The sequence below is a fragment of the Jaculus jaculus genome, chromosome X, assembly GCF_020740685.1.
Source record: "Jaculus jaculus isolate mJacJac1 chromosome X, mJacJac1.mat.Y.cur, whole genome shotgun sequence".
Taxonomy (NCBI): Eukaryota; Metazoa; Chordata; class Mammalia; order Rodentia; family Dipodidae; genus Jaculus; species Jaculus jaculus.
In genome coordinates, this window is record NC_059125.1 from 112,247,906 (window position 1) to 112,264,813 (window position 16,908).

The 16,908-nt window shown below is 34.6% G+C and overlaps 1 protein-coding gene across 6 annotated transcripts in view; it reads right to left on the reverse strand.

The window, feature by feature from the left end:
- Klhl13 (kelch like family member 13) overlaps positions 1-16,908 on the reverse strand; it is a 188,964-nt gene that overhangs the window by 60,818 nt on the left and 111,238 nt on the right. Inside the window, exons 1-2 of one of the 6 annotated variants that reach the window (XM_045140696.1) lie at positions 8,202-8,571; positions 7,574-7,686 (exon numbers count right to left, since the gene is read on the reverse strand). The exons of 3 other annotated variants lie outside the window; for them this stretch is intronic. In XM_045140696.1, coding sequence (XP_044996631.1) covers positions 7,574-7,671 — 98 coding nt within the window. In that variant the 5' untranslated portion in view covers positions 7,672-7,686; positions 8,202-8,571. Of the gene's footprint in view, positions 1-7,573; positions 7,806-8,201; positions 8,572-16,908 lie in introns of those variants that run through there. 2 more of the 6 variants (XM_004671471.3, XM_004671470.3) reach the window with 2 other exon arrangements.

A 16,908-nucleotide genomic window follows, 5' to 3' on the forward strand; every position in this document is an offset into this window, starting at 1 on the left:
TCTTGCACTGCAAATGAACTCCAGATGCATATGCCACCTTGTGCATCTGGCTTTACATGGGTACTGGGGATTCAAACCTGGGCCAACAGGCTTGCAATTGCCTTAGCCACTAAGTCATGTCTCTAGCCTGAAATTATTATTTTTTAACTGATACACATGGAAGACTTTAAAAAGGGTTCTTAGAATCCTGTCTTATTTACCTTTCCAGAGACACATGAGGGCCTTTTGTTGTTAACTATTATTTTTATTGAGCTTTATATTTTATCTGATTTGGAATGATCTTTAAAATACAATCTAAATGTTCTGAGAAGGATGAAAGAAATATATTACTTTAATTTCTCAATCAAATATAATACAATCAATATCAACCTCCTTGAATTATGTGCTCACTTTGGTGATTTTTCAACTGTTCTAATGTCAATGGAGTTATTTTGAGAGCTTCTACTTAATTCTAATAAACTTTGTTAAGAAAAACTATTGTTCTTTATCTTTGAGAGAGAGAGAAAGAAAGAAGAGAGAGAGATGGAACATGAAAAATCAGCACATGGGCTAGAGAGATGACCTAGCAGTTAAGACACTTGCCTATGAAGTCTAAGGACCCATGTTCGACTCTACAGATCCCATATTAGCCCAACACACAAAGATGAGGCAAGTGCAAGGTCACACATGCACACTAGGTGGCACAAGTGTTTGGAGTTCAACTGCAGTGGCTGAGGCCCTGGCCTGCTAATTTTTCCTCTCTCTCTTTCTAGAAAAATCAGCACACAACAGTCTGTATTTTATGAAGCCAAATAAATAATAAAGTTTGTCTAATGATCATTATCTTAGTTCTGCCTTATATCTGCATTTTGTGACTGCTTCTATTCACAAAATTGATGTATTTCATACCTATTTTACAGGGAACAGAACTAAATTTCAAATTGTAAAACCTTTTCTCATACTTTGAACACAACCTCTAGTTATAATGCTGTCAAGTTGACAATTCTACTTTGAATAAGATTTTCATAAGCTCTTGTTGCAAGGGTTTGAAAGCTGCTTATGTAATATTTAAACTACTGTAAACAGTAAGAAGAAAACTACTTGCACAGTGATTAATAAACTTAGCTTAGTTATAAGAATTTGTAGCACCATCTGGGTTAGTTAAATGAAATAAGTCCTTGCATTTTTTGTACAAGCCTAGCATGATTGTGTTCATATAGGTATATTAACAGAGACCTGTGGACATGGTGGTATATGGTAAAAAGTACTTTGCAAACGTAATTAATGTTAAGAACACTGATATGTGGAAGCTGCCTCATATTGTTCATGTCACTAAATCTAACCACATGGGTCTTTAACTCTGGAAGAAGAGTGAGTGGTTCAGGCAACAGCATAAAAGGGATTGAACTTTCCATTGTTGGCTTTGCAGATAAAGGAAGAGAATTAAACTCCAAGGAGTACAGTTAACTTCTAGAATCCAAGACTATAGCTTACAGCCAGCAAGAAAATGGGAACCTCAGTCCTACACCCACAGAGAATTTGATTTGGTCCATGACAGAAATGCCTAGGAAGTAGACTTTCTCCTAGTGCTTCAGCTCTGCTAACATTTTGATTTTAGCCAGCTGAGACCAATGCCAAACTTATGCCCTAAAAAACTAAAATAATAAATACATTTGTGATTGTATAGGCCATGAGTTTGCACTGATTTGTTATAGCAACAGAAAACTAATAAAGTTTTTTCTATCTCATTGAGTTCTTACATACAATTAAGCAGTGTAACAATATTATCTCCAAGAAAGAATTAAACATATTGGCTGGGGTAATACTTTTGGACAGTACTCAGAAGAGCACACCAGCTATGACATTGTCTTTGGTGTCCAGTTGCCATAGGGAGGGAAAGGTAGAATAGTGCTTTAAAAAATTATGAAGAGAAGCTGGGCGTGGTGGCTATGCCTTTAATCCCAACAATTGGAAGGCAGAGGCATGAGAATCTCCATGAGTTTGAGACCACCCTGAGTCTACATATTGAATTCCCAGGTCAGTCTGGGCACTAGGCACACAAGGGTGAAGACCTGAGTCTAACACCCCAGCTCCAAAGTAAATGCCAGGCAGACATGACACAACCTGCCTCTTACTTCTTCCTCTTTCCAAAATTTGATTCCACACATGTCTCATCTAAATATTCTAAATGTCACGTTGATTAGGTGGAATTCCTAATAACGTTGAACTACCCATGATGGTATAAATATGCAATAGTGTCTCTTGTTCTGTGGGAAGTTGCTTTGGAAAAGGTTACTTCTAAATAACATACATGTAAACATAAATCCAGACAAATTATTTCCTAAGTAAAATTCTTTGAAATACTTAAAAGAAAAAGATACACTATTCTGTTTTAGAAATGCCTTGTATATAATATTTTGAATCTAAAGTAAATGACTGTTTCAAGAGGTCTTTTAAACAACAATAGGATTAACTTAGTTGCACATGTCAGGCTTCCTCAGACTAAAATATCTTAAGGCAAAAGAATAAATGTTGATGATGAGGAGAAAGAAATCCAATCAAACCTTTGAAAAGAAAGTTTGTAAACACTACAGAAGAGTATTGTCTTCTTCTAGAAGGACCACAAACACAGAATCATATTCAGATGCAGAATTTCACATGAAGATTAACATAGAAATACTATCCAAATGAGGAAAGTTGGGAGAATGAGGGAAACCATGACACATGAGACTGTCTCTAATCATCACTGTATTTGAGAAAATCCTTTCGTCTACATTAGCTCCCTAAGGATACGGAGGTAAGGATAGGAGGAAGTGATTTTGCACAGTACAATCAAGAGCTGTCCATAAATGAAAGGTGCTGCCTTGGTGACAATGTTCAAACATTGAACATTGAAAGGTATCACAGAAGAGATTCCTGTATTAATTAAATGAAGTGTGAATTCTCTAAATGACCTCTAAGGCCACTTTAAACTTTATGATTTTCTACTAATAAATGGTAAGCTAGCACTTTTCCAAACCCAAACAATATAATTTCCCAAAGAGAATAGCTTATCACAAAACTTACAAAATAAAACACAGCATTTCTTATGTCTTATCTGTTATTTCTGGACATCATTTTGTTAGACTACATATGTAGCAAAGACCAATTAAGGAGACACACAAGTGAAAGTTTATGTGGCAGTTGTGAAAGTAACTAAATCATTATTTTCATTTGAGACTAGAAATTTAAGACGTATCTGCTAAATAAGAAAGATTATTTGGGCTGGGAAAATGGTTCAGTAAGTAAAGCAGTTGCTCCACAACATAACCTGAGTTTGGATCTCCAAAACTGACATAAAGCAAGATAGAGTAGCTTAAACAACTGTAATTCCAGCCCTCCTGTAGTGAGATGGGAGGTGGAGATAAGACAATCTCTGAAGCTCATGGGCCAGCCAGCCTGGCATTCACAACTGTGAACAACAAGAGACCCTGCCTCACATAAAATGAAAGATAAGGACCAACACTTGAAGTTATTCTCTAACTTCCACAAGCATGCCATGCACAAAGACAAACATAACCACACACACAACAAGTATAATAAAAAATTCTCAAACCACAATTGTGAAGGCAACTAAATTAATATTCCGTTTTAAATTTGAGAATAGAAATTTAAGAAGGAGTTTGATAGATAAGAAAGATTACTCCAACTACAGATTTTAATTTATTCAATAAAGTAGTAATGGACAAGTTTAGGAAGAAGTGCCAAAAATTATGAAACACTTTTTTAAAAAATATTTTTATTTATTTATTTGAGAGTGACAGACAGAGAAAGAGGGAGAGAGGGAGAGAATGATGCATTCGCCCCCTTGTGCATCTGGCTAATGTGGGTCCTGGGGAATGGAGCCTCGAACAGGGGTCCTTAGGCTTCACAGGCAAGCGCTTAACTGCTAAGTCATCTCTCCAGCCCATGAAACACTTTTATTATCTACTTTCTGAATTATCCACAAAGGAGAATTTATATTATGCAAAATATTTTTTCTCAGGAAATAGAGGGGCTTAATTTTATTGGTGAATGTAATTGCTATTAACTACGATATTAGTGGCCCTGACTATAAAATGCATTTTACATATAATTAAAATATTTTTAAACAAGAAGCTACCAAACCAAAAACAACTTCAGGCACTAAAGGAGGACAAATATGATTCAAGTTCTAGTTAGTACACTAATACTGATATTTTTTAGCTTGAGGAAGGTAAAATTTCAGAGAAAACATCTCATATTTCTGCCCTGCTAGAATTCATAATTACACTGTTTTGACTAATTCTTAACTAATTGTTTTCCTTCTTCTTGCCATACTATTATTGTCAAAAGATAAAAGGATTGCTTCATGCTAATCGAATTTTAGTGTGTTGTTAGAATCTAATAATGCATTAACCCTATAACATTGGCATGCAGGAGCCATTTGCTGTTTTAAAACAATGAATACCAAAACAGTATCAAACCATTTAGATGTGATTGCCCTTTCCGGTTTATTAATTTAGGTAAAATGACAGGAGAATTTATATGGTTTGCACCTGTCAAGAGCAGAGTCTTTCCTAATGCAGTTTACGCTGTCCAAGAGAACCTCCCTCAGGCTAAGGTTGAACTTCAGCCTACTGTTGAACAGACTGTAACACAAATACATGTCAACAAAGACTCAGTTTCTATTAAGTATTATTATTCTAAATCTTTTGTCTTTAAGCTACTCCACTTTACCCCTATATCATTATAATTTTAAAAGTGTATTATGCTACATAAAAATATCTTCAACACTGATAAAACTATTTGCTGTCATCAAAAGTCTTTAAAATATAGAGACATTTCAACTGTCATTTGAGTTCTAAAAGAGAAAAAAAAATAGACTATAAACTCATTAGGATAAAACAGCTGTTCTCTTCTAAGTTTCCAGTAAGTAAAATGTTCTGTATTGTAGCTCTCATAAGCACAGCAACATTGCCTTTTATCCCCAGCAACCATGAAGAGTGGGTAAGCTGCACTTACACTGGATTCAGAAAGAGGTTGTAAAGAGCCTCCGTACTTGGTCTACACTTGCTCAATTCCTACAACACAGTTTTACTACAAGTATGGATACTTTATTTTGTAAAATTTCAGTCTTTGAGAAACTACTCAAGTCTTCAATAAAAGTCACAAAACATGCATTTAACAAATCATAATCCATAATGATAAAACATTACAAATCAATGATTATGCTATATACAAGGACACACACAAAAGGAAGGGATGCCAACTGAAGAACTTGACATTCACATATTACTTTAAATGTTTATACATGATTTCACAGGTTAATTTCTCATAGATCACAATTTAGCAAGGAATCCTAATTTAACAATATCACATCAGTGCAAAGAATTTAAACCAAAAAGAAAAGGAAAAAAAAAAAAAAACATTTACTGTATGTTTGCCAGTCACAGTTAGGAGAGCAAGTATGGTACTTGATCCAGTAATCTAACTTAGTTTTCACAATTTTAGAACTAAACTTGATACTAAACTTTAAGGTAATTTCGTGTGCAGTATGGCAGAATATAAAATACAGGTAGGGGATGTTTTCATTTCTGACCAAGTGAGGTAATGAGCTTTGAGCTAAGTCAATACATACATACATACACACACACACACACACACACACACACACACACACACACACACACACACATATAACTATAATCTTAAGTTGAGCTTAAACAAGTCTTTTATTATAATTTCTCTGAATATCTTCACTTAATATTTGGTATTAATTTATTTATAAAGATAATGAACTAAGGCCAATTTAGTAACAGAGCTTATTACTAGTCAAAATAGCCTACTATTGGCTTTTCAAATCTATTTTTACATCATTACATGTGTGTGATACCAGCAGTAAATATTTACCATTCCAAGACCCTGAAATTTTATGTTTTACCTTCTAAATAAGTTCAATCATCTCATGAGGTCACAGAGATGAATACTTAAAAGGAAGAAAGGCATTCACTTAAAATGTTATATTCAGCTGTGACTGAGCTTATGGCTAATATGAATTTATAATATATGGGAATATATCCATCAATGCCTAAAAACTGACAAGTCAGCTATAATATCAGCTACAACTTTGATCTTTTGGATAGTAACATATAGTAAGATGATAATTATTAATAAACGTTATTCATTGTAATCTGATCTTAATAGGGTTTTGCTTGGTTCGAGGTAAATTGCCTTGGGTAAATCTTGGATTATTTGTCACTAGTTAAGACTCATAGCCAGCAAGTCATCCCATTTTCTAAAATAATATCAAAATGCTCCATTAATTTGTCTCCCTCGATGACTTGTCACAAATAAAGCTTTTGAAAAACAAATACAGCTGTATTTTTAAACATCACTTAAATTCTTTTACTTAGTAAGAAAAAAGTTTAATACCCAATCCAAATATGACCTACAATATAAAGGGGAAGGGACATAAAAAATCTGAAAATGATTCTGAAATGGCCTCATTTTTCAGTGCTTTCCAGGGAATCACTTCCTTTGCCACGGAAAGCCTTTCAAGAGCCTGAATGATCACTGAAGATCTGAAGCTCATAGAAAACTAAGTCAAAAGACGGCAACTCACCAGAGTTGTAAACACACAATTAACCTAAAGTGGGAAGAATTCTCCAAGTTTTTACTACTAAAAATATTAAAGGGAACACACAATTAAAACACTCTTCTTACTCCAAAGCCTTCCTTGTACTGACATTTTCTTAAAAATAAAAAAAGTCCATTTTTTCCTTTCACTCTTGCCTCCACCAGAAGAAACAAGAGTATGAAAAAATACTTCAAAAGAACATTGTATGTCCTGGACTTTGTTTTTAACACTACAATTGAGTAATTGAAATATATATGTTTTTGATTGTCAAAATTCTAGGAAGACTTTCCAATACGTTTCAGTACATATTTACTTAAAATACTTTTCTAAAACAGCCTTTTATAGAATACTTTTTATCAACCTATATATATAAACAACTGACCATAGGAATATAAGCACATGATTCTTAACTTAATACTACAGAACCTGAATACTAAAACTGAGAAAGCTGTAATATCAGACTCATTAATATTTATACACAACTGAAGTGCAAAAGTCTTGATGGAATGACTCATTTTCTGATCAATATGTTAACTCAATATTTCAAATTCATCAAAATAATACAAAATACACTTCTACAATTAACATATCACTAACATCAACTACCAGATCTGAAGCCATTACACAAAAGAATTCATTGTGCTTTAAGTATACAAAAAAATCAAAAATATCCCACGTTAAACATTAAAGTTTCCTTACATAGTCCGTGAGCTATAGATTTGTGTTCCCATACTAGTAATTAGCATTTTGCGTGAACATAAACATAAACTCTAGGAAACAAAATGATGGCAAAATGTGAGCATGCCAAAATCTTTAAATATAAAATAAGCTTGAAGGATTTATTTTTAATCTTGTAGGTTTGGGGATGTTGTTGTCTGGGGTCCCCCTCCCATGTTTTACCACAAGGTAGATCCATGAATGAAACCCCACTTTAATATCCTATTTTCTCTCACTTACATGTATGCTGGAGAAAGAGGAGTTGACCTGGATGTTTTAAGCACAGGAACTGGGAATTTCCAGATAGCAGGAGAGCTCGTTTTCCATTTCAATGGCATGTTGTCACCACGGTACTACAATAACAGTAAACAGCGTTTCCATAACAGACTACTGACTAGGACTTCCATTCCACACTGTACTGACACAGCAGTGGCTGCTGCCTAAAGCGGAGAACAAGCACAGATTCTGCCAGCGCCCATACACCGACGCTTCCAATCTGTAAAATAGGACTGCAAGGTACCTCTTTTAAATCCTCCTGTCCCCTACAGCAAAATGATGATTTCTAACACTCCAAGTTCCAACTCAACGATAGTGCCACCTCCTTAGAAAAGTGTTGACTGCAGCGTGCGTGCGTGAGTGTGTGTGTGTGTGTGTGTGTGTGTGTGTGCATCACACTGCCTAGCACACAATGCAGCTTTATTTAATAAAAGCAGCCAGGGTGGGTTTTTTTTTCAGCTTGCACTACCATTGTTCTACCTTAACAGGGATACTGCAGCACTGTATTATATTTTGCACCTATTAATCTGATTTCTGACCAATAGCAGCAGGAAAAAATAAATGAGTTTCATATAAAAATGAAACAACATACCTACTCAGAATACACTTGTCATCCTCTGAACATTCTTCTTTTGAGCTGCAACAATACAAATGGGATATAAACCTCAGCATAGCCTTAGGCCACAGCTAATAGAGATCAGTGACTAAATTCAGCAGTCTGCTTTCCTCCTGTGCAAGCACTGGCCACACAATACAAGAATGCCATTATGGGAAAAACCCATTTAAAAATGCCAGTTCCTCTGTTTTCCAGTTAGAAGAAAGCAAAATGTCAGAGCAAACATAAACTGCTGCAGAACTCTGCACGTTCTTCTAGTAGCTTCTGATTCAAGTTGCACTCCTTTCCCTATTTTGATTTCCAAGCCAGGATGACAAAAATCTCATACATTTACAACATGCTGTGGTAACACGAATATCACTCTGTCTTCTACAGAAGAGAAGTACAGAATACCAAGCTCTTAATAGCAGTCCTCAGAGGGACGCTATCAACAATCTAATTCAATCCTGCCCTCCCCTTCTCTCCCCTTTCTCCTCCCGTTCACCCTCCTCATTACTCCCCCGCCCCCAAACAGCTCACAAATTGCCTAGAGGAAAGACCAATACTGCGGGCCAAGCAGGTGTCCAGCAGAGACCACTCCACAGCTCAGCAGCGGTCCAGTAACCTCTCAGGATTAGCGACTGTCAAAGACGTTCAAAAGCTGAAGCTGATGTCAAAGGCAGCTCGAGGTATTTTATGAAAGCAATGGCAAAGAAAGGGTTCATCTACACTGTTTTAAAATACTGCCAGAAAATAGCATTTGAAATAACCCCAATGTGACTGGGTGTTTCACATTTTTGTTTAAAACACAAAAATAAAGTCATAAATTTTCTTTAGAATTCTAAAAACTGAAAAGAGGTTATTTTTGAAATTATGTACAACTCTCTTATTTACAGGGTGAAGAATAAGTATAACTACTGATATGGCAGTCATTGTCCCTACACACCTACATTTCTAGGACCCTTCTCCTATCTAAAACCAGAATTACCTTGTTTCCTTCAGTGTAAACTGAATAAAGGCAGACTGCCAATATCACAAAAGTCACTACCTTTGAAAAACAGTAACTGCAAGCACAAAGCACCCGTACTGACTTTCATGCCTGTATCCAACAATAAACTTCCAACTGAAATTGCTGGCTTCAAGAATTCTTTCCAAATTATTCTGTTTCTAAACATTGAGATTTAATCCTTTAAAAGGACTTGTGTATTACAAAAGCACAGAGAAAATTTTTCTATGATATGAAACTACTTTCAAAATTCTAAGTCATCATTTAATATATCAGAAACATACCACAAAATTACCTAAGATAATCACAACAGCATTTCTTAAAAAAACTGAGTTCAATATGGAAGCAAAAAGACATTATGGAATACAAACACAGATGTATATGTGATTCACACAGATATGCATGCATATCTGTAAAGCATAAACACTATGAATAGTAAGCTAATGCCAATCATTACTACATGCAATTTTTATTCAATCCACCATGTATCAATACCCAAAAACCTTAAACCATAAATCCAACTCCTTTAGGTACCTCCTTCAAAAACTGTCTTACAGAAAGTTTTAAAGGAACTGGATGAATGAATATTCATCAACATCTTAGTTGCAAAAACAGGTTTAAAAGGTTACCAAAAATCACCAGCACAAATATTACACTGGAAGATTTGATGTCATGAAGCAAAAGTGTCCCAACGAAGAAATACACACACACACACACACACACACACACACACACACACACACACACACACACAGCTGTGGAATTCTTCACTCCAGAGTGAGTTTCAAAAAATATAAAACTATAATATATTAGTTGTATGTAGTAAGGAAAGTGACTGTTTTAGAAAAGAGATTCAACCATTTTAAGCCTCTGATTTATTATTTTTTTTTTACAAAGAAGCAATTTCAAGTGTGGCTTCACCTTATGAAAACAATGACTCTCAAACCTATGTCAAACCAGAAATACACAGTGTTTATGGAGGTTTATCTTCTTACAGAAATGGCTCAAGACTTTTGAATAGAAAATAGTGTTTGAGCTTATAAATTTCTAAGATACACAGCCGTATGTGAACATCCTCAAGTTATTCCTCTAATAAAGTGATTTTTTTGTACAATCTCATTAAGCTCCAAAGAAATCAAACAAAATCATTGGTCTTCTAAGTCAATTACCAGTTTAGGTTTCTGAGATTTGATGTTAAATACTAGTTTTATGCCAATAAGTTTAATGTTTGTTCAAAATGAAAAAAAATCGACTGCTTTCTTCTACCTCATAGTTAGCATCCAATAAAAACTCAAAACCGCAAATTTATTATATCTGACAATGAACATTTACATTTAATTCTAGTTTTTGTCTTAATAAATTGCTATGTCATTTGTAATAATCTCTCATGAGGAAACAATTATGACAAAGGTTTTCAAAACAATCACTGTAGTACAAATATAGTCCACTAACTATGTGTTACACTATTTTAATGTGCTTAACTACAACATTATTCATATGTCATTTAGAAATAACCTTCAACCAGGTAAAATCACCACCAATTATAAATCAAGTAATACCTAAATTAATCAGATTTTACTCCCTTGAAAGAGATTCAAGTTAAAAATATGTATAATAATTATCATTATATACCAGAATTAAAAATGTTTGTATCTATAAAAAAGAAAATAATTGCATACATATTTTAAATATAACCTTATGCAAAGTAAATGTCATTCTACTTTAATAAAAAGGCAGGTGTTAAGACTGTTAAGAACCCTCAGCCACATCACAAGAAATAAGGTACAGAATACTTGGAATCTATTATATATCAGTGCATAAGACAGAAGAACAACTTAAGACGATAGTATATCCAAAGCATTTTATGAATATTAACTACTTAAAGTACTTGTGAAATGTGTATTTCAGAGATAAAATAAATAAAGGACAATCATGGTTCTTGGCCAAGGCTAAATCCTACAATACAGACTCTCCCAGATTTCAATGTAGAAAGAGTACATTTTTAGAAGTGTAAGAACTAGAAAACATCTTTCTTACTATAGAGATGAAAAAAATGAACTCCAGAAAAGATAATTGGCCCAACATTGCATTCCTCGTTAATACACAATGGCTTAATCTCCTATTTCATGATTTTCCCCTAGAGTCTCTAAAGTCTCTCTTTTCAGTCAGAATGTTCTATAAAATATATCTATCTACCTGAATTTAACAATATTCATTAAGTATATCAACATATTCTAAAGAAACAGGGAAAGGCTGGAGATGGCTTGCAAAGCCTAACACCTGGGTTCAATTCCCAGAATGCATGTAAAGCAAGATACACAAAGTGGTGTATGCATCTGGAGTTTGTAGTTGTTAGAGGCTGTGGTATACCCATTCATATTCTCTTTCTCTTTCTCTTTCTCCTTCTCTCTCTCTCTCTCTCTCTCTCTCTCTCTCTCTCTCTCTCTCTCTTGCTCTTCCTCCCTTGCAAATAAAAATATTTAAAAGAGAAAAAAGAAAATTAAGACACCATCACTACTATATGATGACCAATCAGCGGCACAAGTGGGAGTGACACATCTACATTAAAAGCACAACAATAAATTAAAACAAATGATTCAGGCTTCATCAAAATTTAAAATTTATGCCTCAATGGATATTTCCAAAACTGTGAAAACATAACCTACAGAATGAGAAAATACTTGCAGGTAACATATATGATGAAGAAATTAATACTGATAGAGACATAATAGCAAAACTAATATTGTAAAAGTAAGTAGGAAGATAGTTAAGTTGGTAAGGAACTTGCACCTGAGCTCCACTCCCGCAGTATCCATGTGTCAAAACCACTTCTACAATCTTAATTCCAGAACATGGGTAAGAATGATCAGGGGGAAAGATAAAAATAGCTTATGTCAGTTATACTATAAGGTGAAAAGTTCCTGAAAAACATCGCAGTAAAGACCAGACCTACCTATTCTGTGAAAATTTTGGTCAATCCTGTGGTAGGTACAGGAAAAGAGTATAGCACTAGCCCTAGTATGTGTAAGCATGCACTGTATAATCACCAAACTTACTAGTATCTCTTCAGGCTGATCTAGAATACCAATGTTTTTTTATGTTGTGCAGACAAGACTGTGTGCTCTGTTTGTGTTCTCCCAATCAGAAAAAAAAGTACAGAGATGGCAATCAAGTAGGACTAATAAATCTGTTAAAACAGAAAAAACTGAATAACACATCAAAATTCTTAAAATATAAAAATTCCTTATTTCAAAAAATACAACTTTTTCTACGTAAATACATGTGTATCTTTTACATTAAGATTACATGTACTTGTGTACGTATCTCCTTTATTTGTTCCTGTGAAATTTAATAGAAAATATACATGAAATTTCTTCTTACATACTCACATATATAGCCCTGTAAAGTCTCAAGAGAACATCCCAAAGACTTCTCAGAGAAAACTGTGCTGTAAAGTTCTACAATGGAAATTACTTAACAGAACTACAAAGATTTTTATAGTCTCACAAAAGATCTGTGATGATATACACTATTGTAGCTATGACTGTTCCTTGACAGAGTACCTATCTCTTTTATAATACAATGACTATAACGACACAATTGTGCAGGTTCATGTTTATGTGCAAGTATAGAGAAGTTGTCACTCCATGATTGTGTAAGTAATGTGAAAGTGCTCTTCCCATCTTTAACAGCTCCAAAGTACGAATAAGTCCTAAATTAGGCAGTGATATAACAATAGTGCAAAAAGCTATGATGGTGAAAAAGCAGGAAAAACTAGTTAAAGGACCAAAGAAGAGAAGAATTGTGGGAGGAGAAGGAAAGAAATATATTGATTGGTGTTGCTAGAAGTGGAATGCAAAATACTTCCTGATATTTCCATGACACTTTTATAACTGGGGGCCTGATGAAAGAAGTTGTGAAGTCAAGACAGGGGAGGGGTCAGTGGGCAAAAATACAGAGATACTATGAAAAGACAAGTCAAATTATTGGAGATACAGAAGCTAATGACTCTTACTCTCTTACTAAAGATTAAAAAAAGGAATAACACAGAATGGAAAATTCAAAAGTTCTTGAATTACCTTCTTTTTCCACTTTGGTAGTACCTGTATTATTTTATGTCTTTCTTTTGTTCCCTACCCTTCAGTGTTTTAAATATACCCATGTGCTTAGAAATGCTTACAACTCCAAACCAGTGTTTGTTGTGGGTGTGTGGTAGTAGTAAAAAAATAATGTATCTTTTGTGGGGTCTTTCTGTGTGCATATGTGTTTGTATATATGCAGATACATGCGTGTAGAGACCAGAGGACAAACTCTGGTGTCATCCTCTGGAATACTGTCCAACTCCTTTGAGATAGCATCACTCATTTAACTTGATGGCTGGCCAGCTCCAGGAATCTTTCTGTCTCTGACTCCCCAGCACTAGAATTACAGAAATGCACCACCACACCCAACATTTTGAAAATATTGCTAAATTTTCTATTACTAAAATCACAGTTTACATAAGATGAGTAATTAATTTGGTGATTTTAGGCTATAAACCCTTAATATGAAAATATGTATATGGATATTGTTGTAGTTTAAGTGTAAAATCACTATTTCATCAGTTATTGAAGGCCTGGTTCCCAACGAGTCAGGTTATTTTGGGAAGGGGGGAAAGTAAGGTAGAATGTCACTGAGGCATGTCCTGGAAAGATACACTTTGTCCTTTCTCATCAAGGGTCCCCCATAATGTCATTCTGCCTCAAACCCACAGCAACAGATTCAGCTAACCTCTGAACCTGTAAGCCAAAGTAAATCTTTCTCTCCTAAATTATTTACTCACAAGTTATTTGTCACAGAAACGAAAAAGTAGCCAGCATAGATTATCACCTGGTTAAGGTAAGTATATTTTAAATAAATTTATTCAAGTGGGTGTGGTGGTACATGCCTTTAATCCCAACACTTGGGAGGCAGAGGTAAGAGGATCACTATGAGTTCAAGGCCACCCAAGACTACATAGTGAATTCCAGGTCAGCCTGGGCAAGAGTGAGACCCTATTTCAAAAGAACCACAAAAATTAAAAAATAATATTCAAGGGCTGGAGAGGTGGCTTAGCGGTTAAGCGCTTGCCTGTGAAGCCTAAGGACCCTGGTTCGAGGCTTGACTCCCCAGGACCCACGTTAGCCAGATTCACAAGGGGGCGCACGCGTCTGGAGTTCGTTTGCAGTGGCTGGACGCCCTGGCGCGCCCATTCTCTCTCTCTATCTCTGCTTCTCTCTCTCTGTCTGTCACTCTAAAATAAATTAAATAACAACAAAAAATTTTAAAAAATAAAAAAATATTCAAAATATACAATTAAAATTATTTTATCTAATGAAAAAAATTTGCTTTCATTTCAAAGAATACTTACTATCTGCTTAGTCACCTCTCAGCACCTTCCTTAAATTACGTTAGGGAAACTAAGCAAAAATCCATTGTTAACTTTTCTTGTGTGTTTTACATTATACCTGAAAATATATCAAAATAAAAATCCATTCCAAAATGCACAATGCAAAGTGGGGTATGGCTCTGTGATGGAACACTTGTCTAGCAGGCTGGAGGCCATGTATTCAGTATCCAATAGAGCCAAACATAATTAAAGCAAAATACAAAATATACATTAAATAGAAAGAACAGCTAAGAATGTGGCTCTAGTGAATAAAATTCCACTTTGTAAAGTTTTGGATCACCAAATATGGAAGCAAGGCCAGGCCAACAAAATTGCATGAAAAAAACATAGCACCATGATCCTTATATTTGTAAATTTTACACTACTTTGGTAAATGTAAACAAGGTTTAATAATGTTTATCTATGATGGTTGAAACTTGTCAATAATAAGTACCTTGTTTATCAAACAAAAAGCATGGCAATTAAAGTTCAACATTTTCGTATATTCTATGTTATTTTAGAAATACCCAGTCATTTTTTAGAATCTAAGTTTCTGAAAGTTCTCCCAAATAGCATATTTTCTTCACTGGTCCAATTAAAATTAATGAAATAATACTACTTTAAAATATATATTTATATTCAGAGCTACTACATCCCCATAACATCAGTTTTATGGCTAAAGTTTAAGTTAGAAGATAATCTGGTTGTCCAATCCCTTCCCCTCTCATTTGTAAATTTTGATTACAAATAATTCCAGTGGGGCTGGAGAGATGGCTTAGTGGTTAAGCGCTTGCCTGTGAAGCCTAAGGACCCCAGTTCGAGGCTCAGTTCCCCAGGTCCCACGTTAGCCAGATGCACAAGGGGGCGCACGCGTCTGGAGTTCGTTTGCAGAGGCTGGAAGCCCTGGCACACCCATTCTCTCTCTCTCCCTCTATCTGTCTTTCTCTCTATGTCTGTCGCTCTCAAATAAATAAATAAATAATTTAAAAAAATACTTCCAGTGTAACCACAACAATGTTTCAATAACCAGCAGTAAAACTCTTTCATGGAAAATTAATCCTAATGATTCATTAAGATTAAGCCAGGTGTGGTGGCACAAACCTTTAATCCCAGCACTCGGGAGGCAGAGGTAGAAGGATGGCTGTGAGTTCAAGGCCACCCTGAGACTATCAGGTCAGTCTGAGCCAGAGTGAGACCCTACCTCGAAAAACTTAAAAAAAGATTATATATCAGTATGTAAAATTTCTACTAAAATGACCCATACATACTCATGCTGTTGTTTTCTTTAACCATTTCCAGAAAAATCCAGAGTAATTTTGTACACATATCAATGACAACCATTACTATCAAACAATAATAGGTTTATCTGAGCACATCCCTATAATCTTAACCTTTGGGAACCTGAGACAAGAGGATTGTGAGCTTGAGGCTGGCTTGGCTACATAGAAAGATCAGGACTTTAAATAGAGAAGTGATTAAGTAAATGAATATAAAAGGTTCAAATGTATAATGAATGATAAAAAAAAAACCTTACATTTAAAAGCAATTCTAAACTTGAACCTAGTTGTCCATTGTTATAACATCAAACCCAACATTTATCTTAAAGGGGCAGTTCCCAGTCACAGCATTTGCCTACTATAGAAATACACAACAGACTCCACCACTTAGTCAATGGTTATATTTACTCCACTATTATAAATCTTTCTCATTTTCTAATTTAGCATTTTCGTTGAGATTCTGAGTTCTCCACAATAGGTAAAGTATGTATAAACATTTTACAGAAATGTGTCAAATATATGGTGCCTAGTCTAAATTGCAGGAGCTAGATGATACTTTCATAATTTAATATTATGTTCCTGCAAACAGCAATTTAATTTAAATCACACTTGTATTTAAAAAGTGTTCATTTGTTGCAACCTAACAAAGGCATTTTTGTTATGTCTGACTTTATTATTTGAATTCAATGGCATTTCAATGGTGGAGGTAAACCATTTCTTTTCCTTTATCTTACACCCTATTATTAACTAAAGTAAACACAATTTTAAATAAAAACATAATCCATCTTCTAGATTGACCCTAGGTTTAAGCTAAAGGCAATTTAATTTTGGGTTTGTTAATTGTATTTTAAGTCTGTCTATATCAACTAACATATTAAGAATTGCTTCTTATATATATGATTTATATAATCAGTTTGCATGGAATTCTGAAGCTACTAACACTTCAGTGAAATATATTTTCCCTTTGGCTAGTATGTATTTATTTATTCATTCCTTATTTGGCTTGATCTTCAT